Genomic DNA, 19,994 nt, shown 5'->3' with positions numbered 1-19,994 from the left:
CAATTATATAAACAATCTAATACATGAATCTCTGTCTAAACCATCAGCATGCATTTTTAGCCCGCCAGTCGGCCATGGTTGCAAGGGTCTTGATGAAGGTTCGACTCAAGAAGGCTCAACTCAAGGCTTTAGATTTACTGAGAAGAAAGAGAAGACTAAGAAGACTAAGAACAAGAACAAGAAGAAGCATAATAAGAAAGAATCTACAGATTCTACACCAATAAAATGATTTATGTTCATGTGTTAGTTTGTTAATTTGATATTTGTTTAACACTGTTTACAAACTTTGAAATTGTTTGGAAAATTTTATAGAAGCATTAGTTAGAGAATTAAGAAAACTGACTCTTTGAAATTTTCTGAAGATTACACTTAGATTTGAACAAAAGAAAAGTTCTAAAGTTTTGTTCTCACTTAGATTTGAACAAAAGAAAAGTTCTAAAGTTTTGTTCTCATCACAATTGAATTTTCTTATCCAACACTTTCTTGCTTGCACTATAAAATTTCAGGATAATGCTACTGGATGTAAGGAGACAATGTATGCTTTGTGGGATTGGGTCTATTGTACAAAGTGCTTTGGAATTACTTTGGTAATTTTCTTGCCAAAATTATTTTCTTTCTTCAATATATGTTTTATGTCTCAAGTTCAATTCCAATCTCGGTATTAATAACATATATTTGAAGTTTATAGTCAGGTCAGGTGCATGAAAAATCAAATAAGCACTTGCATTGCTCTCACTTTTCTTCTTTTTCAATTGGATACCCTCTTTCACAATTATATAATAAATAACATTGAACCTCCATATTGAAGAAAACATTGTTGTATTGAACCTCCATATTGAATAAGTGTTATTCCACTTGCACATTGGTTTTTGTTATTGATTCTTCTGATAATTTTCTGCTAGGACACACAGTGTGTAAAACTATTATGTACTCCCTGATTTTTTTTATATAACATGAGTTTTGTGTTGATATGAGGATTATTTTAGTATGGGTTAGTACTTAGTACAGATTTTTAAAGGAAAGGTTGCTACAATTATTGCATGTTGTTATTATATTTTCATCATCAAGTTATTATTGTTATTTGTTAAAATTATTTTTAACATGGTTATTGAATATGTTGATCTTATTAATAATACTCCATTTAATCTTACATTCAAACTCTATTTTTTGTCGCCTCAAAATTTAACACATGTAATCTTGTTGATGCCGTTCTAATTAATTCTAGAGAAATGATTTTCGCACACAAAAATCAACATCAACAATCCCCACCTGACCATTGTTTAAGAGGTCCAAAACCCTTACCATTTTTAGTCGAAGTCGTTGTTGGTGCCGTGTTGGTAATTCTAATCTTGTAGTAGGGTCGTTTGAACGATGATTTTTTTGTTTGAATGAATGGTCAAGGATGATTCAAAGACGTAGTAGTGAAAAGAAAACACTAATATTTGTTCTTACTTACATCACATGTGTCAAATTGTGCTGCAAGATCAAAGGCAATAATGCAACAAACGTTAGCAACAAACATAAAGGTCCCCACCCACCACTTTTCAGGTTTAGTCTAAAAAAAAAAAAAATATACCAACTTCAACTTCATAGTTCATACTCAAGTCTATATTTTCCTAATTAGTTATTATTATATTTCTAATCAGTAGTATTAGTTAGTTTATAATTATGGTTGGTAATCCCATTTCTCTTCTTACTCCTTACAAGATGGGCAAATTTAATCTAGCTCATAGGTATATTTACTATATGTTTTCATTCTATTTACTATGCTTGCTTACCAATTAAAGTTGATTAAAATTTTCACTCACCCTGTGTCTATGTGTGTAACAATTTATTAATTTAATTTTAGAGTAGTTTTGGCACCGTTGACTAGACAAAGATCCTACAATAATGTTCCTCAACCTCATGCTGTCCTCTATTATTCTCAAAGGACCTCTAATGGAGGTCTTCTCATATCTGAAGCTACAGGCGTCTCGGAAACTGCTCAAGGGTAACACTTTTTTTTCATTTCATTCATTGCTCTTCATGCTTAATTTGCTTCAACTCGAACCGATCAATTGCATCATGAGTCCATGACAACTAATTATGACTTGATGGCGCATATTTGAATTGACGGTAAATTTGACAGAATCACAAATTTGAACTAACTGCGATTAATACTAACTAACTCTATAACTATGAGTATATGATATACAATTTATATAGTAACCGTGACTAAACTAACAAATTTGAACTAACTTGCGATTAATGCTAACTAACTCTATAACTATCTTCAACTAATTGTAATATAGGTTTCCAAACACACCTGGCATATGGACAAAAGAGCAAGTCGAAGCGTGGAAACCCATCGTGGACGCTGTTCATGCCAAAGGCGGTACATTCTTCTGTCAAATTTGGCATGTTGGAAGGGTTTCTGATTCTGGTATGTACTAAACTTTATCAAATTAATTAGAAATTATTTAACTAATTTTTCTGATTTTTCTCAATACTATATTTGGCAGGACTTAGATTTTTGTTACTGAATGATACTGATTTTTTTTTCATTAGTTTAATTACATGTATCATCTACATAACACTTCAGGAGCTAGCTCAGTGGTAGTTTAACATTACAATCTCAAAATGCCGAGTTCAAATTTCGTCAGGACAGTTGTAAAATGATCGTTAGTGTCACTTAAATTTATTATATACAAATCTTAAATTTATTATATACATTTGTTCTAAACATGATATGTACTGTATGCCCATTTTCCATACTATTTATCAAACAGTTTATCAACCAAATGGGCAAGCACCAATATCTTCCACAGACAAGCCGCTACTCACACCACAAATTGGAGGTGATGGTGTTGAAATACCACAGTTCACACCACCAAGGAGGCTAAGGACTGAAGAAATTCCTAATATTGTCAAACACTTTAGACTTGCTGCAAGAAATGCCATTGAAGCTGGTAATTAACATTTGCCAATCTTTAATCCATATGCTTCAATATAAGAGACACTAGAGTAACGATAATCGAAGTCAATGATGACAAAAATTGGAGACGGAAAAAAAAAATATCATCATATTTGTTGTGTCAGACACTTAACGTCGAAATTAAAGGTGTATTTCACATTTTTCAGTCGTTGTCACTATTTCAACTTTTTCTAATAGTAGGGCATTTTAGATACTTGGTGTGGTGAAATTGTAGGTTTTGACGGGGTTGAGATCCACGGGGCTCATGGCTATCTTCTTGAGCAATTCATGAAAGATAAAGCAAATGACAGAACAGATGAATATGGGGGATCCCTTGAGAACCGTTGTCGATTTACTGTGGAAATTGTTGAAGCTGTTGCAAATGAGATAGGTGCGGAAAGAGTTGGTATAAAATTGTCACCTTTTTCAACATTTGGAGAATGTGGGGACTCAAATCCCCTAGAATTAGGACTTTATATGGTTAATGCTGTCAATAAATATGGTATTCTATACTGTCAAATGGTAGAACCAAGAATGGAAACTGAATGCTCTCACAGCCTAATGCCAATGAGAAAGGCTTTCAATGGCACTTTCATGGTTACAGGAGGTTATGGTAGACAAGATGGGATCAATGCTATTGCTGAGAATAGAGCAGATCTTATTGCTTATGGTCGTTATTTCATATCTAATCCAGATTTGCCGAAGAGATTTGCACTTAATGCTCCTCTAAATAAGTATTACAGGGAGACATTCTATAGTCATGATCCAGTTCTTGGTTATACTGACTATCCTTTTCTTGAATGATGTTTTAGCATCCAACACATTTTATGATAAAGTTGGTACCAGAACAATACTCATATTTAATGTCTGACTGTGTCTTGAATAGTATTAGTTCCTGCGAAGGGAACTTGTAAGAAAAATTTGGTCATTAAAATAAGAATTGTGATGCTTATCTATTTTTATATTAATTCTTATCATACTTCTTTGCTAGGACTATTTTAGTATCCAGAACTGTTTTTTTCACTATGTTTTGAATGAGTTAGAATTTTAGAAAAGAAAGTTTGATCCTCAAAAAGTTATACTAATCATATACTAGATCAAAATTACTAGTGAAACTTTTTTAAAACTATAAAGATACTGATAGGATCTTTTTGTACACAAAGAAAAAAGTTAAGAACTAATATCACTCAAAATAACTATAAAGACAAATATTTGCATATACTCGGATACTCCCCAAAATGCATGTGTAATTTTTCACCCAAAGAAACTTTGAAGAAGAAGGCATAAAATAGGATTTGGGATTTAGATTTGGGTGAAGCTATGTACGCACAAATTACTTGCCCTGATGCAGGACATACCTTAATGCAGAAGGCATAAAATATGTAATGTATTGTAAACATCATTCACCTAACGCAATAGCAAACAAGCATAAAGGTCCCCCACACCCACCACTTTTCAGTTTTAGACTAAAATAAATACCAACTTCAACTTCATAGTCAAGTGTATATTTTCCTCATTATTATTACATTTCTAATCAGTAGTATTAGTTTATAATTATGGCTGGTGATCCCATTTCTCTTCTTACTCCTTACAAGATGGGCAAATTTAATCTAGCTCATAGGTATATTTACTATGCTTTCATTCCTTGCTTCCGAATTAAAATTGCTTAAAATACTCACTCATCCTATGTTTGTGTTTGTGCATGTAATAATTTAATTTTAGAGTAGTTTTGGCATCGTTGACTAGACAACGATCCTACAATAACGTTCCTCAACCTCATGCTGTTCTCTATTACTCTCAAAGGACTTCTAATGGAGGTCTTCTCATATCTGAAGCTACTGGCGTCTCTGAAACTGCTCAAGGGTAACATTTTTTCATTTCATTCATTGCTCGCTCGCTCTTCATGCTTAATTTGCTTCAACTCGAACTGATCGATGCATCATGCCAACTAATATTACTTAGTAGTAGTTAGTGCATATTATTTGCGGTCAATTTAATAGAATCACAGCGAATTACTGCAAAGTAATCCCGATTAATCTAACTGATCTGAACTAACTTGCAATTAATAATTTAATATACCAACTAATTCTATAACTATCTTCGACTAATTGTAATGAAGGTATCCACACACACCTGGCATATGGACAAAAGAGCAGGTTGAAGCGTGGAAACCCATCGTGGACGCTGTTCATGCCAAAGGCGGCACATTCTTCTGTCAAATTTGGCATGTTGGAAGGGTTTCTGATTCTGGTATATGTATATATTTGTTATAACATGACATGCACACTCAATGTATGATGTATCTTATGCCCATTTTCCATCTTATCTTAATAATATACAAACCCAAACCCATGTTTGGGCAAGTTTGCTTATTTGTCCACCTCTAACCACATTGTTGCCAAATCATCATTAAAAAATATTATTTCTTTGCCATAGTTAGCTTTGGTGCCAACTTGATTGATTGACATGGAAGAAAATTCAAAATTCAAATTTCCCCCTCTTTCCACACACCAACAAAAAATAAATTAGGCCCAAGCCCAAGTCAAGCACAAAAGAGTCCACTATATGCAGCAGAACAACATTAACGTGTTCTTTCTCCTTCCTCTCCATATCTCCTCCTCCCTTCACCACCACCATTTCACACAAAAATCGCCATCTCACCACCGTCCCATCCTCACCATCTCACCGTTATCATCTCACCATTCCTTCTTCTTTCTTCCTCTCCGCAAACAACCGCCGACAACGATCCTCTCGCCTGAAACAAAAACTCAGATACTAATCTCACCGTTCCTTCTTCTTTCTTCAATTTCTTTTCGAAATCCTTAATTTGCTTCAACCTGTTTTTAATCCCTATTTTTCTAATCTTTCTTTCTATGTGGTTTTGCAGATACTCTAACGAGGAGGTAAAATTTTCATTCCTCAAACCCTATCGGAGGAATCGCAACACAATCAGGTGAGAGAGATAGAAAATAATATTCACTTTCTTGCTTTTATTCTCGCTTGATTTCTATTTTTTTTTTTTCTCAGTTATTGTTCTCTTTCTCTCTGTTTTGTTCATCCACAACAGGAAAAAATTGGAAGGAAGCTAGGTGAAAATTTCTTTTCTAGGTAGTTTCTCTTTGCAATTAAATTTTTCTTTGATTCTTTTTCGTTTTCAGTTTTAAAGACAAATTGCTATTTCAAGGCTTTTGTTCAATTCTTCATTGATGAAAAATTGTCATCTATGCACATGTATATTTTTAGATGAGTTGAGCAATATGTAGTATATATTATGTTGCTGCAAGTCTGTGTTTTTGTTTGTGACTTCTTTTCTGGTAAAAATTAATTTGAGTTTCTTTCTTTTAATCCTCAATTTTCTAATCCTTATTTCGGCAGAAGCTACAAGTGGTTCTTACAAGGGAATAGCTTCAGACTTTTGCTTACCATGTCTGAGGCATCTTCATACCAATGGAAAAGTGTTATTCAGCTATGTAAGTGTTATTTCTTATTGTTGTACAATTTACTTAACATTCTCCGATACTTTCTTCTAACAAGTTAGCAATGACAGGGAAATAGCAAACAAAAAGATAATGACATTCTTCTGATAAGTTAGCAATGACAATGAAGTAGCAAACAAAAAGATAATGACATGGTTAATGAGGATAAACTAGGTCTATTAGCTTTCTTAGCATTCTCTTTTTGTTTTTTCTCTTCCAAACTCTAACTTCAATTTTTCTTTTGCTTTTGTATACCATTTGGCTACTTCAATCCTCTCAATGAACTTTACATGCCTCATGATCAGTATATTAGGTAAGCTTATTTACTATGCATTATTTTGATTTAAGGTTTTAATTAGAGTTTTTTAATGTGTTACATTGTATAGTTGTATATCTCATTAGAACTAAATGATTATTAGTCTATAAAAGAAAGGCTTTGTTGATGTAGTTTAGGACTTTTCAAAATAATCTCATTTTTTAAAATATGGTTTTTACTTGAATGCATTAATTACCACAAAGCCATCAACTTTTGAAGAAAATAAAAGAGCTACTTTTGTCTTTGCCAATTTGATTGCTTGAATTGGAAGTAAAATTCAAATGTTTGAATTTCCCTTTTGGAGGGCTGAAGCTAATAAGGACCCGTCACTTTCACTCATGTGCAAAACAACCAAAATCTGACCGTGACGTCAGACCAAAAAAAGGAGTCAAACAGAAACAAAATTTTAACCATAGGACAAATTATCATCTGTGTTGGACAAAAACAATTATGCATATAATGGATATGAAATACACATTCAGCCACTTTCAAAAACCAATTCTCAATTTCAAATTTCAAACTCTCATTTCTTAAGCAAAACCAACAAACACTATTAGAGATGCAATGCAAGTATAATAGATTAGGAAAATGTTTCATTGAGTTCCTTCATGGACAAAGGCAAACAACCTATGCTGGCAGGATCTTCTGATGTCCTTTCACATGTTCTAACAAAGTTTTTACCTTTTTCAATTTTGTCTTATCTATTATTGAACATGTTTTCACAAAACTGGTTTCTAAAATCTCACATGAACACTTATCTTATTCATTTAAACTGTTCTCTAAATAACTTTAATCTCACTTTTTTCTGTTAAAGTCAGATGATCACTTTTTGCATTATCTATGACTATTCTCTAAATATCTTTAATCTCACAAATCTGTTCTCTCTTTTTTGTATAGGATATTGTTTGTCTCTCTTCCCCAATTCAAAAGCTGAAAGACAAAGTTGGTGAGCATTCTGCAGTTATTAAAGAGGTACATTTTCAGTTTTTTATGCAAAATAAATATTTACTTACTTGAAACCAAATTCTACAGTTTAGTGTTACTACTCATATTGATTATTAAGAGTTTTACTTTTTAGTATTTGATGCCAAAGTTTGGTGAAGCTGTTTTGAGTGGTGATGAGAAATCACCAACTGAAAGTGTTACTAAGAGATCATCCCCCACGTACCAAGATGAAGAAGATATGGATCTGCCATTTAAGTTGCTCAAGAGAAGTATTAAGATTGAAATATTTCACACATGTATTTTGCCCAACTAATTCATTCAATATGCACATGATGGGGATGCATAAGCTATCAGTGCAACCTGGGAAGGTATAGCAAACTTCAATAAGAAAATGTTTTTCAATAGAGAAGTATTTGGCAATTTGAAATTAACTGTACTAAATATCTGACAATTTTTATATGCTTGGTTCTTGATCACACTATAGTTTCAAATTTGGATTGCAACACAATGTGTGCTAAATGTGTTGAAATAGTGTCTTTTATCGTATTATAGTCAAATCATATTTCTTACTTTCTTCTCAATTCTCATGTCAAATTATAATCTTCTAATTATGGCAACCAATTGTATTTGCAGACTATATGATGTATGAAGTTGAGCTAAACATAGGTTATTTGATAAAAGAAGAGGGAGGAGGATCTTATAGCAATGCAATGGATGAGAAAATTTATTAATGCATTAGTTGTTTTCGATTGTTTTTGTTTTCCCTTAATTTTGTTAATGCATTGTGTGATTCTAAGTTGTACAAATAAATCTTAAGTGCCAAATCATCGTTTTATAATATTATTTCCATTCCATTTTTAGTTTCCTTGCCATGTTGGATGCATTAGTTGGATGCATGAGTTGGATGCAAATTCAAACTTTTGAAGAAAATAAAAGAGTGACTTTTGTCTTTGCCAATTGAAATACTAAATTTTTACCGATTTTAATCTTAGTGGTCCAACTTGGTTGCTTAAGTTGGAATTAAAATTCAAATGTTTGAATTTCCCTCTTATTTTGTTATCCTTGGATCTTAGTGTTGGTAACAAAGGGAAGAAAGCAATGGCCCATTTTGTTTCCAAACAAAAACAAACACTTATTTGAGGAAGGGAGGGAAACACGCGTACAGCTGCCCTCAATAGTCAAACACGAACGCCAAATCTGGCAAGCATCTCTCCCTCCGCCGCGAACAAGAAAAACCCAACCCCAATTTATGCAACCCTCTGAAAAGTTAATTTACATATAGTTTGTAGTGTTATAGATCTACATTTGAACATTGAACAAAACATTGACCCTTTGGTGCCATGAATTTTTGGTTTTATTCTCCATTTGTAGTGTTGTGGGTTTAGGGATTAAATTCTGCATATTGATTCGATTATGTAATAGTAGGTTCCCATTTGTATCAATTGCTATAATTGCATTTTTTTTTTTACACAACAGTATAAAACCAAGTATCAGGTCTTCTGTTTTTATAAGTAAAATATTATTCAATCTTATAGAGTATGGACTATAGTAGTGTTAGAGAATCAATATTTGGGCTTTATGGTTTTTGATAACCCGAGAATATTTAAAGTTTAGTTAATATATAATTCTTTTTTAATGTTATGCAGAAAAAGCATCATATAGCATATGAATTACACTATCAAGATGGTTCATAAAACCGGGAGAGAGAAGGGGTTCTGAAGGAGAGCTATTTGCAATTGTGTGATGGAAACACAAGATATTAAGCTTTGCAAGGAATATCAAAAGGGGTCATGGTGCTAATGGAATTGATCCCTCAAAGTACTTTGCAATATTATTTTCCTTATTTCTTTTGTCTAATATTTGACTTGATTGATATGTAATGAGAATTTATCAATAGTGGATTGAAGTATGTATATGTTTTCTTTTATGCAATAGTTTATTCAAATGTTTATAAACTATTTGGACTCAACACCAAATGGCCTTGCTTAAAAAATTAGTCTTTGCTGGAATGCTAAAGTAGTCTTTGCTGGCCTTGCTTAAAATGTTTATTAAGATAGTAAGATCGCCAATGGTGCTAAAGTAGAAACGATATACCAAATTTTTAACTTCATATATTAGCAATTCGTTTGTTGGCTGTTATTATAAGCCAATTGAATATAATTGGCATGGAAACACCAAGCCAAAATAATAGTCTTCGTAGATAATATTATTGTTAACTTCACTTGATAGAATAAAAATTCAAAATACACATCGTTTATGTAACTTTAGTATAATTAAGTTCCAAATTTTATATTTAGAAAAAACACGGGATGCGTCCCGGAAGGATTATGTTTGTGCATATATCAACTTTGTTAAATAGTATAGAGGGATGATATTATCTAATTTTATGATAATTAAGTTTCAAGTTTTATATTTAGAAAAAACACGGGGCATCCCAGAAGAGTTATGTTTATGCATATATATATATATATATATATATATATATATATATATATATATATATATATATATATATATATATATATATATTGTTTTTGTTAAGAAACAATATTTTACCATTTGATCGGATTTAGTTAGTAATTTGTACTATATGCTTTCGGTAAGTCTTAATGGTAAGCAAGAAATATTTTACCTAAATTGAGAGGTGAAGCTAAGAAACAATATTTTGCCATTTAATTTATCACAAATTTATATAGCATTTGCAAATTGATAATTGTGTACGAAATTACTAAAAGGCGGTGTTTCCCGTGCGTTAGCACGGGCACTAGAACTAGTACTATCATATACATTTGTTTATGCACATGATTTTTATTTTTATTTTCTTTTATATGCCCATTTTCCTTACTATTTATCAAACAGTTTATCAACCAAATGGGCAAGCACCGATATCTTCTACAGACAAGCTACTCTCACCGCAAATTGGAGGTGATGGTGTTGTAATATCACAGTTCACACCACCAAGGAGGCTAAGGACAGAAGAAATTCCTAATATTGTCAATGACTTTAGACTTGCTGCAAGAAATGCCATCGAAGCTGGTAATTACTTCATTGATATATACAAATCTCTCCAAAATGCTTCAATATAAGAGACAGTAGAGTATTGATATAGTAGAAATAAGCCAATGACGACGAAAATTAAAGACGGAAAACAAATTGTCATCAAATTTGTTGTTTCAAACACTTAACGTCGAATAGGACATTTTAGATACTTGTTGTGGTGCAAATTGTAGGTTTTGACGGGGTTCAGATCAACGCGGCTCATGGCTATCTTCTTGAGCAATTCATGAAAGATAAAGCAAATGACAGAACAGATGAATATGGTGGATCCCTTGAGAACCGTTGTCGATTTACTTTGGAAATTGTTGAAGCTGTTGCAAATGAGATAGGTGCGGAAAGAGTTGGAATAAAACTGTCACCTTTTTCAACATTTGGAGAATGTGGGGACTCAAATCCCCAAGAATTAGGACTTTATATGGTTAATGCTGTCAATAAATATGGTATTCTATGCTGTCAAATGGTAGAACCAAGAATGGAAACTGAATTCTCTCACAGCCTAATGCCAATGAGAAAGGCCTTCAATGGAACTTTCATAGTTACAGGAGGTTATGATAGACAAGATGGGAACAATGCTATTGCTGAGAATAGAGCAGATCTTATTGCTTATGGTCGTTATTTCATATCTAATCCAGATTTGCCGAAGAGATTTGCACTTAATGCTCCTCTAAATAAGTATTACAGGGAGACATTCTACAGTCCTGAACCAGTTCTTGGTTATACCGACTATCCTTTTCTTGAATGATGTTATCCAACACATTTTGTAATAAAGTTGGTATCAGAACAATATTCATATTTAGTGTCTGAATGTGTCTCAAATAGTATTAGTTTCTGCGAAAGGAACTAGTAAGAAAAATTGGGTCATTAAAATAAGAATTGTGATTCTTATCTATTTTTATATTTATTCTTTTCATACTTCTTTGCTAGGACTATTTTAGTATCCAGAACTGTTTTTTCACTATGTTTTGAATATGAGTTAGAATTTTATAAAAGAAAGTGTGATCCTCAACAAGTTATACTAATCATATAATAGTTTATGTACCCAAAGAAAAAGTTAAGAACTAATATCACTCAAAATAACTATAAAGACAAATATTTGCATATACTCGGATGCTCCCAAAATGCATGTGTAATATTTTTTGTGATCTCAAAGTGACGATGATTAAATGCATGTGTAAATTTTTATTACAATGATTAAGAGTTTCATATTAGTTTTTGTAAGATTGAGACATTGAGTTAGGGCGTGGGACAAATCAAATTCTAAGTAAAATGGAAAAAAAAGTGTAACTATGCCAACCAACAATTATTTTGTGGCAGTCAACACGTCCAAAAAATTAATAGAAGCAGACGAACCTAGACCAATTATTAGAGAAGTACATTATACATATGTTCCCTCGGGTTTTAATTATAGACAAAAGTTTATTTTTTAGATACATTGAATAACTGATATATTTGAACTATATAATGTTCATATTTTATATTATAAACTAAAGTATCTAAAATATCTCTTCATAAGATTGTAGAGACTAATCATATGTAATTAAGATTTATTTAAATAGTTTCATATGTACCGATCGAACCCCAAATTAAATAGTTAAATTACTCAAGTAACAATGCCACTTCTTTAATCAAGTCAAAAAAATTGCTGTCCAAAGTTTTTCATTAAAATAAAGGGTGCTACAGATTCTTCTATTCATGAATCTGGATTCATCGTTGTAACTTGTAAAGGTAATACATAGTAACAATTTTTTTTTATCCGGTCTAGATGACGGTTTAATCTGGTTCGGCATTACGGTTCTTTCATCAAATGATTTCAGGCTTTCAGCCCCCTCCGATTACATTTGTGAGAGATCAAACCGTGATCTTTCCTATCAAGTTCAGCATCAATCATTACTGAATCAATTAACTATTAGTATAGTAACAAATCTTTGATGAAAGTTTTTTTTTTTTGAAGGAAGGAAAATATTTGATGAAAGATAGAACAGTTTAGATTTTAACTCGGTTTCTAATAAAGTGATCTCAGAGCATCCACAATGAAGATACTCATTTTTTAGTACTTAAATAGACCCCACGTGTACATATTACTCATATATAATTTTTTAATAATAATAGTAGTAATCAATCCCTCCAACTCAAATGTGTTAAAACGTTCTAAATGGATCCCACCAATAACACATTGCACCAATAATCATACATTATTATAAATGAGACCCACAAAAACAAAATAGGTATCACTTCTTATTATAAAACTAGTACCTATTAAGTACTCTTTGTGTTTTGCTCCAATTAAATACCTATTAAGTACTAGTACTTAAAAAAATAAGTACCCACCATCAGAAATAATCTCAAACATTTATATCTGGGTCAACAGAAAATCCCATTACATCCGACACCCACTTTGTTAAATGTGGAAAGCACATGCATGCATGTATGTATGTATGTATTATTTGACTAAAGCAAATAACTGAACGGTGGGGGCAAGGGCAAGGCAAGTTGATGGCCTGTCTTTCTTTCTACTCTATTGTTGTGCGGTCATGGAGTGACCTACTACTATATGCGTACTAATTCAATTATCAAGCAATTATTCGCAACAATATTTGATAAAGAAAATATTATGTGATCTCAATTAAGTCAAATTGGACTGCGGTTTGGAACTAATTCCCAGACCAGACGAGCATGCAACGCAATCACCCGCGTCACTCACCAAAACCAACTTATATCTTAAAATCAAAATCAACTCTACAAAACTGACTTATAATCGTCTATCTCTGATTAATACATATCCGGTGTATAGATATAAATGATAGTAGATGGTTCTAATGACGGAAACTTGATAACAGATGATCAACCGATCTCAAAGAGGCTTAACTCTGATACTATTTTAGGAGTTGGACTTAACTCAACCCCGATACCAGCTTGTGATGATTGCGTACAAATAAATAAAAAGAAGCTGCCATCACTTTCCTCTTTTAGTTTCACTATAAATAAAACACTTCAAAGTTCAAACACTTCAACTTCATAATTTAATCAATTGTAATAGACTAGTATCACTTAATCAACTAAAAATGGCTGGTGTTGTTGAATCTGATCCTATTCCACTTATCACTCCCTACCAAATGGGAAAATTCAGCCTAGCTCATAGGTACTATTTTATCTGTTTATTCATCATTTCAGTTGAATTTCAAATCGCACACCAAGTGTTTGTGTAATTTACTCAATTACTGTACTTTATTATTTCAGAGTTGTTTTGGCACCTTTGACTAGACAGAGATCCTATGGCAACGTTCCTCAACCACATGCTATCCTCTATTACTCTCAGAGAGCCACCGGTTCTAACGGTGGTCTTCTCATAACTGAAGCTACCGGTGTCTCTGATACAGCTCAAGGGTGGGTCAATATTACCAACTAATCACTCTAATTTCATTTATTTATCATAATTGTGCTTACAGTTTTGTTTCTTATTATAGATAAATAAATTGTGCTGATTAAATTACTGTGTTTTTATGTATGTTATTTTGTGAAGGTATCCAGACACACCGGGTATTTGGACTAAAGAGCACGTTGAGGCGTGGAAACCCATTGTGGATGCTGTTCATGCTAAAGGTGCTACTTTCTTCTGTCAGATTTGGCATGTTGGAAGAGTTTCTGATTCTGGTATGTAGTAGTATTTCTTCAAATTATCGATTAATTGATCCAATTTTCGTTGAATTCAGTACTATGGCTTTAAATTGCGGTTGCAGTTGCTGCAAAATGCGGGAAAATATGACCAAAGCCTTTGAAATTGTGGTTGCGAGACAGTTGTAGCCTCAAATACGGCTGCAATTGTGGTTACATACTGTAATTTAAAACACACAGGCCTAATATGATTCTAACATAACATAAATGGGGAATTTTGTTGATTTGAGCTTAATTGCTGATTGAACCGCTTCTAACTGTTCTTTTCTGCAAAAACAGTTTTGTCAAAATGCAATTGTAGACTAGAAGGATTTTCTGCAAGAAATTGGCAGCAGAAAACATGATATGAATGTATGATATATACTAGGACAGTAGGAAGGAGTAGCACACCTTACATTAAGTCAGGAAACTTGATTAATCAATTCGTAAATAATAAGCAGCTCAAGCTCTATTGGCTAATAATGTGTCATGTTGCCTTTGTTGTCAACCTGTCGCTCAAATAAGTATATTTTTGGCATCAATTAATAGAGGAGTCTACCATTGCTTACAGTAAAATGGATATGATTGGTGTGGGAGGTTTTTATTGAGTATTATTAAGTAAGGGGGAAACTACATTCTGATTTTTTGGTTTATAAATGTCCGTGCTTGTGATGTAAACGCTCACTGTATGCCCATTTTTTATGTTCATTCTCAACAGTGTATCAGCCAAATGGACAAGCACCGATATCTTCTACAGACAAGCCACTCACACCACAAATTCGAAGTAATGGTATTGATGTAGCAAAATTCACACCACCAAGGCGGTTAAGGACTGATGAAATTCCTAACCTTGTTAATGACTTCAGACTTGCAGCAAGAAATGCCATTGAAGCTGGTAACTTCACTGATCTTTTGAAATGTCTACAAAACTAAAAAATTATTCAACGTATCATAATACAAAATTTTCAGACATTGAACTTTTTGTTTCTTTAGAGGGAACATTTTACAATTATATCTAATACTCAATGGGATGCAAATTGCAGGATTTGATGGGGTTGAAATCCACGGAGCTCATGGCTATATACTTGAACAATTCATGAAAGATAAAGTGAATGATAGAACAGATGAATATGGTGGATCCCTTGAGAACCGTTGCCGATTTCCTTTGGAAGTTGTTGAAGCTGTTTCCAATGAGATAGGAGCAGAAAGAGTTGGAATTAGATTATCACCTTTTGCAGAATATGCAGAATGTGGAGACTCCAATCCAAAAGAATTGGGACTTTATATGGTTAATGCCCTCAATAAATACAATATTCTTTACTGTCACATGGTGGAACCAAGAATGAAAACTGTTAATGAAAAAACTGAATGCCCTCACAGCCTAGTGCCAATGAGAAAGGCCTTCAATGGCACTTTCCTAGTTGCAGGAGGTTACGACCGACATGATGGGAACAATGCCATAGCCGAAAACAGGGCAGACCTTGTTGTTTATGGTCGTTTGTTCTTAGCAAATCCAGATTTACCAAAGAGATTCGCACTGGATGCTCCTCTAAACAAATATCACAGGGAGACATTCTACGTTTCTGATCCGGTTCTTGGTTATACTGACTACCCTTTCTTGGAGGATGAAACCAATGTTGTAGCTTCCGATTAAGGGTGGAACCTCCTCACTTAATAATAAGTTATTTATCCTTTGCAAACTGTTTTCTGCTATTGTGTTTGTCGGTGAATGCCAACAAGAAGTGTATGACAGTATCCACATTTAGTGTGTATTAGCTCCCGTGAAGGGAACTTGTAGGATAAAAAATTGGTCACTGAAATAAGAATTTTGATGCTTATATATTTAGTCTTCTCAGTTCTCATACTTCTCTGCTACAACACATAATGTAAAGCCAGTGAAGTATACCAGATTTTTTAATGCTATATACAAGCTTTGGATCTTTGAGATAATAAGATGATTAATTTTAGCACTGAATAATTATATTTAGATATTGTAAGTATGTAACCATCATGAGATACTAACATTTTCCAACTAAATTATAAGCGTTTTGTAGTACCAGAACTAATAAGTTGTTTTATAATCTTGATACATATGGGGACTACCGTAGTCTCAGATATTCTGGAATGAAAATAGTGGTAGCAGTAAAACAACAAACCCTTCAAAAAATGAATGGAAGATAGAGGATCTAAAGGGGTTTTTACTTATTACAGAGGTGCATATATTCAATCACTTTAATGGACGGAAATAATAGATAGGCTGTGCTACCGTGTTTGTGGAAAAAAGTTGGACAAATTGATGGTCAAATTTTAATTAGGAAAATGTTTGAGTGCACGACACATTTTGTCGTCTCAAGCGAACGACCATAGTAACACGTGTTACTATGGTTGAGACGACAAAACGTGTCGTGTGTTACTATGGTCGTTCGGTTGAGACGACAAAATGTGTCGTGCATTCAAACATTTTCCTTTAATTAATCCAAAAGTGGCATGAGAGGGACCTAGTTAAGTAACAAAGGTTTGAGGCAAATTAAGTAGCGCTCGTGCAATATAGACGAAAAATCCGTCGTGCTGTATAGCACTGCTGTATTCTAAAATGGTGTTATAATAATGAAGGAGGAAGCATAAATGTTGAAGTATAATATTCATACAACATTGTAATAGATACATCATACATTGCTCACAAAAATTTCTAGTATACTTTGTTTAAAGAGTGCTAGTAATTGGTAGTTATACTCCGTAATTAGTAGTAATTAATAATTGAATGATGAACAGCAATATAATTGTTAGTATATCATAAAAAAATATTTTGTGATTCATAGGAGTCAAATTGGACAGCGGTGAGAGACTAATTAAGTCCCATACATAGAGGAGCATATGCAACGCAATCACACACGTCAGTCACCAACAGCAACGTATAAATAAATACAGTATTATACAAAGCCGCCACCACTTTCCTCTTTCACTTTCACTATAAATAAAAACACTTCAACTTCATATTCATAATCAACTCAATTGTAGTAGTATCACTTACTTAATCATCAAGTAAAAATGGCTGGTGTTATTGAATCTGATCCTATTCCACTTCTCACTCCCTACCAGTTGGGAAAATTCAAACTAGCTCATAGGTACTATCTCTTATATATCTTTTCATTCATCATTTTATTCATCACTCACCATTTGTTTGTGTAATTTACTCAATTTGCTTCATTTCAGAGTTGTTTTGGCACCTTTGACAAGAAATAGATCCTACGGCAACGTTCCTCAACCACATGCTATCCTCTATTACTCTCAGAGAGCTGCTGGTTCTAACGGTGGTCTTCTCATAACCGAAGCTACTGGTGTCTCTGATACCGCACAAGGGTGAGTAAATAGTACTATTTGGTAGTAATGTAGTATATCACTCATAGTTTTCTCGTAAGTGGGAACGTTTCTGGGGAATATTGTAATCTGGATCTGGATCGTAGTATTTAAATATAAGTTATACTCTATAAATTAAGTGATAACAGAAAGATACTGCATTCTTATAAGTAGGTACAATTGGCCGAATTCTGTGATCAAATATCGTGTCTTCTGTTTGCATTTTTTGTATCTGTTTTTCTTAGTCGTCAAGATTATGTTTCCACCGTTTCTTATAGATAAATAAATAGTGATGTTTAAATTGCTTCTTTTTTTGTTTTTGTATATTTTGTGAAGATATCCAGACACGCCGGGTATATGGACTAAAGAGCACGTCGAGGCATGGAAACCCATTGTGGATGCTGTTCATGCTAAAGGTGCTACTTTCTTCTGTCAGATTTGGCATGTTGGAAGAGTTTCTGATCCTAGTAAGTAGTATTTCCTCAAATTATCAATTAACTTATCCAATTTTCTTTTAAGTCAGGACCATATGGTTTTGAATTGAGTTTGCAGTTAAGCTGCAAACTTTTATGTTCCGCAAAATGCAGAAAATTATTGATTAATCAAGTTGCAAATATTGAGCAGTTCAAGCTTTATTGCATAAATATAGGCCTGATGTGTCACTAATTTATGCATACAATGTACTCACTCAATGTATGTCCATATTCCATTTTATTCTCAACAGGTTTTCAGCCGAATGGGCAAGCACCGATATCTTCAACAGACAAGCCACTCACACCAAGCAATGATGGAGAAAAAATCACGCCACCAAGACGACTAAGGACAGATGAAATTCCTCAACTTGTCAATGACTTCAGACTTGCCGCAAGAAATGCTATTGAAGCTGGTAAGTTAACTGATCTATACAAATTTATCCGAATTTGAAAATTGCTTCAATCATAGTACAATAATATTTTCCAAAAACTTTACTATTTATTGCTTTAAAGGGCAATAACACATTTTTCAAATCACCAAACATGCTCAATGTGATTCAAATTTCAGGATTTGATGGGGTTGAAATCCATGGAGCTAATGGCTACATACTTGACCAATTCATGAAAGATCAAGTGAATGATAGAACAGATGAATACGGTGGATCCCTTGAGAACCGTTGTCGGTTTGTTTTGGAAATTGTTGAAGCTGTTGCAAATGAAATAGGAGCAGAAAGAGTTGGACTTAGATTATCACCTTTTGCAGACTATGCAGAATGTGTAGACTCCAATCCCAAAGAATTGGGACTTTATATGGCTAATGTCCTCAATAAATATGGTATTCTGTACTTGCACATGGTGGAACCAAGAATAACTCATCATGAAAAAGATGAATGTCCTCACAGCCTTGTGCCAATGAGAAATGCATTCAATGGAACATTCCTGGCTGCAGGAGGTTACAACCGACATGATGGGATCAATGCCATAGCTGAAAATAGGACAGACCTCGTTGTTTACGGTCGTTTGTTCTTAGCTAATCCAGATTTGCCAAAGAGATTTGCACTTGATGCTCCTCTAAACAAGTATAACAGGGCGACGTTCTACACTTCTGATCCGGTTATTGGTTATACTGACTACCCTTTTCTCGAATAATGCAACCAATGCCGTAACATCCAAGGGTGGAGCCTCCTCACTATATAATAAATTATTTATCCCTTGCAAATTGTTTCCTGCTATTGTGTTGCAAGAAGTGTTTGACAAAAGCTATGTACCTGATTTTACAAAAATACTATTGTGCTAATAAGTTGATTACTTCCGTTATCTCGTCTTTGTTTCTTCAATCAATCCATTCATTTTAGATGTACGGATAAGATCCAATTGTTGATTTAAATAACTAATATGATGTAAACATGATCAAAATTATGTTCTGGTTGTTGAGTTGAACTAGTTTTGATCATTAGTACTATACTAGTAGAGGTTTTATATTTCATTGCCGGCTTTGGCTATCATTGCCAAGTAAATTAAGAAAGTATGGGAAAAATACCAATGTGAAGTCGAATTATGAAACCGATATTTTCGAAATGTATAGCACTGGACAACGGAATTTTGATCCAAGTTCATAATTGGAGCTTATATCATATTGGAAGGCATAAAATTCATATTAATAATTCAGTTTCCTTCTCATTTCTTTGTAGGAAACATCAATATATCCAGCCTTTCCAACTTTTCAATTGTTGTATCCATAATGCATGAACTTGAAACACTATCTG

General features: G+C 33.3%; 4 protein-coding genes across 9 annotated transcripts; all 4 read left to right on the top strand.

The window, feature by feature from the left end:
* The first annotated feature begins 524 nt into the window (after positions 1–524).
* On the top strand, positions 525–11,670 carry LOC123909825 (12-oxophytodienoate reductase 2-like). 6 transcript variants are annotated; one of them, XM_045960743.1, is made up of 5 exons: positions 525–587; positions 1,855–1,990; positions 2,292–2,422; positions 2,769–2,948; positions 3,189–3,915. In XM_045960743.1, exon 5 carries the CDS (start codon positions 3,242–3,244, stop codon positions 3,755–3,757), a length of 516 nt encoding a protein of 171 aa, XP_045816699.1. In that variant the 5' UTR covers positions 525–587; positions 1,855–1,990; positions 2,292–2,422; positions 2,769–2,948; positions 3,189–3,241; the 3' UTR covers positions 3,758–3,915. The 6 variants fall into 6 exon arrangements, with proteins under 6 accessions (XP_045816699.1, XP_045816698.1, XP_045816695.1 ...); XM_045960742.1 differs by lacking the exon at positions 525–587 and adding an exon at positions 1,156–1,548; XM_045960739.1 differs by lacking the exon at positions 525–587 and adding an exon at positions 1,474–1,733 and having other exon boundaries at positions 1,850–1,990.
* On the top strand, positions 7,116–8,557 carry LOC123909829. Its single transcript, XM_045960746.1, has 4 exons — positions 7,116–7,407; positions 7,643–7,717; positions 7,824–8,058; positions 8,324–8,557. The coding sequence occupies exons 1-3, from the start codon at positions 7,354–7,356 to the stop codon at positions 8,001–8,003; spliced, it is 309 nt and encodes a 102-aa protein (XP_045816702.1). The 5' UTR covers positions 7,116–7,353; the 3' UTR covers positions 8,004–8,058; positions 8,324–8,557.
* A 1,610-nt stretch (positions 11,671–13,280) lies between the features above and the next one.
* Positions 13,281–16,369, top strand: LOC123909822 (putative 12-oxophytodienoate reductase 11). Its single transcript, XM_045960736.1, has 5 exons — positions 13,281–13,886; positions 13,985–14,131; positions 14,268–14,398; positions 15,117–15,293; positions 15,442–16,369. Exons 1-5 carry the CDS (start codon positions 13,810–13,812, stop codon positions 16,050–16,052), a joined length of 1,143 nt encoding a protein of 380 aa, XP_045816692.1. The 5' UTR covers positions 13,281–13,809; the 3' UTR covers positions 16,053–16,369.
* Positions 16,370–17,281: 912 nt separating this feature from the next.
* LOC123909824 (12-oxophytodienoate reductase 1-like) lies at positions 17,282–19,545 on the top strand. The gene is made up of 5 exons (XM_045960738.1): positions 17,282–17,523; positions 17,612–17,758; positions 18,092–18,222; positions 18,480–18,641; positions 18,797–19,545. Exons 1-5 carry the CDS (start codon positions 17,447–17,449, stop codon positions 19,375–19,377), a joined length of 1,098 nt encoding a protein of 365 aa, XP_045816694.1. The 5' UTR covers positions 17,282–17,446; the 3' UTR covers positions 19,378–19,545.
* The last annotated feature ends 449 nt before the right edge of the window (positions 19,546–19,994 follow it).

Source organism: Trifolium pratense, linkage group LG2 (genome assembly GCF_020283565.1).
Source record: "Trifolium pratense cultivar HEN17-A07 linkage group LG2, ARS_RC_1.1, whole genome shotgun sequence".
Lineage (NCBI taxonomy): Eukaryota > Viridiplantae > Streptophyta > Magnoliopsida > Fabales > Fabaceae > Trifolium > Trifolium pratense.
This window is presented reverse-complemented; position numbering and strand designations above follow the sequence as displayed.

Coding starts and splice junctions, on each gene's coding strand:
- LOC123909825 (XM_045960739.1), top strand. CDS start 1,669: ATGGTTGGTAATCCCATTTCTCTTCTTACTCCTTACAAGATGGGCAAA. Junction 2,423..2,768: donor TGGAAGGGTTTCTGATTCTG/GTATGTACTAAA, acceptor TTTATCAAACAG/TTTATCAACCAAATGGGCAA. Junction 2,949..3,188: donor AAGAAATGCCATTGAAGCTG/GTAATTAACATT, acceptor GTGAAATTGTAG/GTTTTGACGGGGTTGAGATC.
- LOC123909829 (XM_045960746.1), top strand. CDS start 7,354: ATGGACAAAGGCAAACAACCTATGCTGGCAGGATCTTCTGATGTCCTT. Junction 7,408..7,642: donor CTTCTGATGTCCTTTCACAT/GTTCTAACAAAG, acceptor TTTTTTGTATAG/GATATTGTTTGTCTCTCTTC. Junction 7,718..7,823: donor ATTCTGCAGTTATTAAAGAG/GTACATTTTCAG, acceptor TTTACTTTTTAG/TATTTGATGCCAAAGTTTGG.
- LOC123909824 (XM_045960738.1), top strand. CDS start 17,447: ATGGCTGGTGTTATTGAATCTGATCCTATTCCACTTCTCACTCCCTAC. Junction 17,524..17,611: donor AAATTCAAACTAGCTCATAG/GTACTATCTCTT, acceptor GCTTCATTTCAG/AGTTGTTTTGGCACCTTTGA. Junction 18,223..18,479: donor TGGAAGAGTTTCTGATCCTA/GTAAGTAGTATT, acceptor TATTCTCAACAG/GTTTTCAGCCGAATGGGCAA.
- LOC123909822 (XM_045960736.1), top strand. CDS start 13,810: ATGGCTGGTGTTGTTGAATCTGATCCTATTCCACTTATCACTCCCTAC. Junction 14,132..14,267: donor GTCTCTGATACAGCTCAAGG/GTGGGTCAATAT, acceptor TATTTTGTGAAG/GTATCCAGACACACCGGGTA. Junction 15,294..15,441: donor AAGAAATGCCATTGAAGCTG/GTAACTTCACTG, acceptor TGCAAATTGCAG/GATTTGATGGGGTTGAAATC.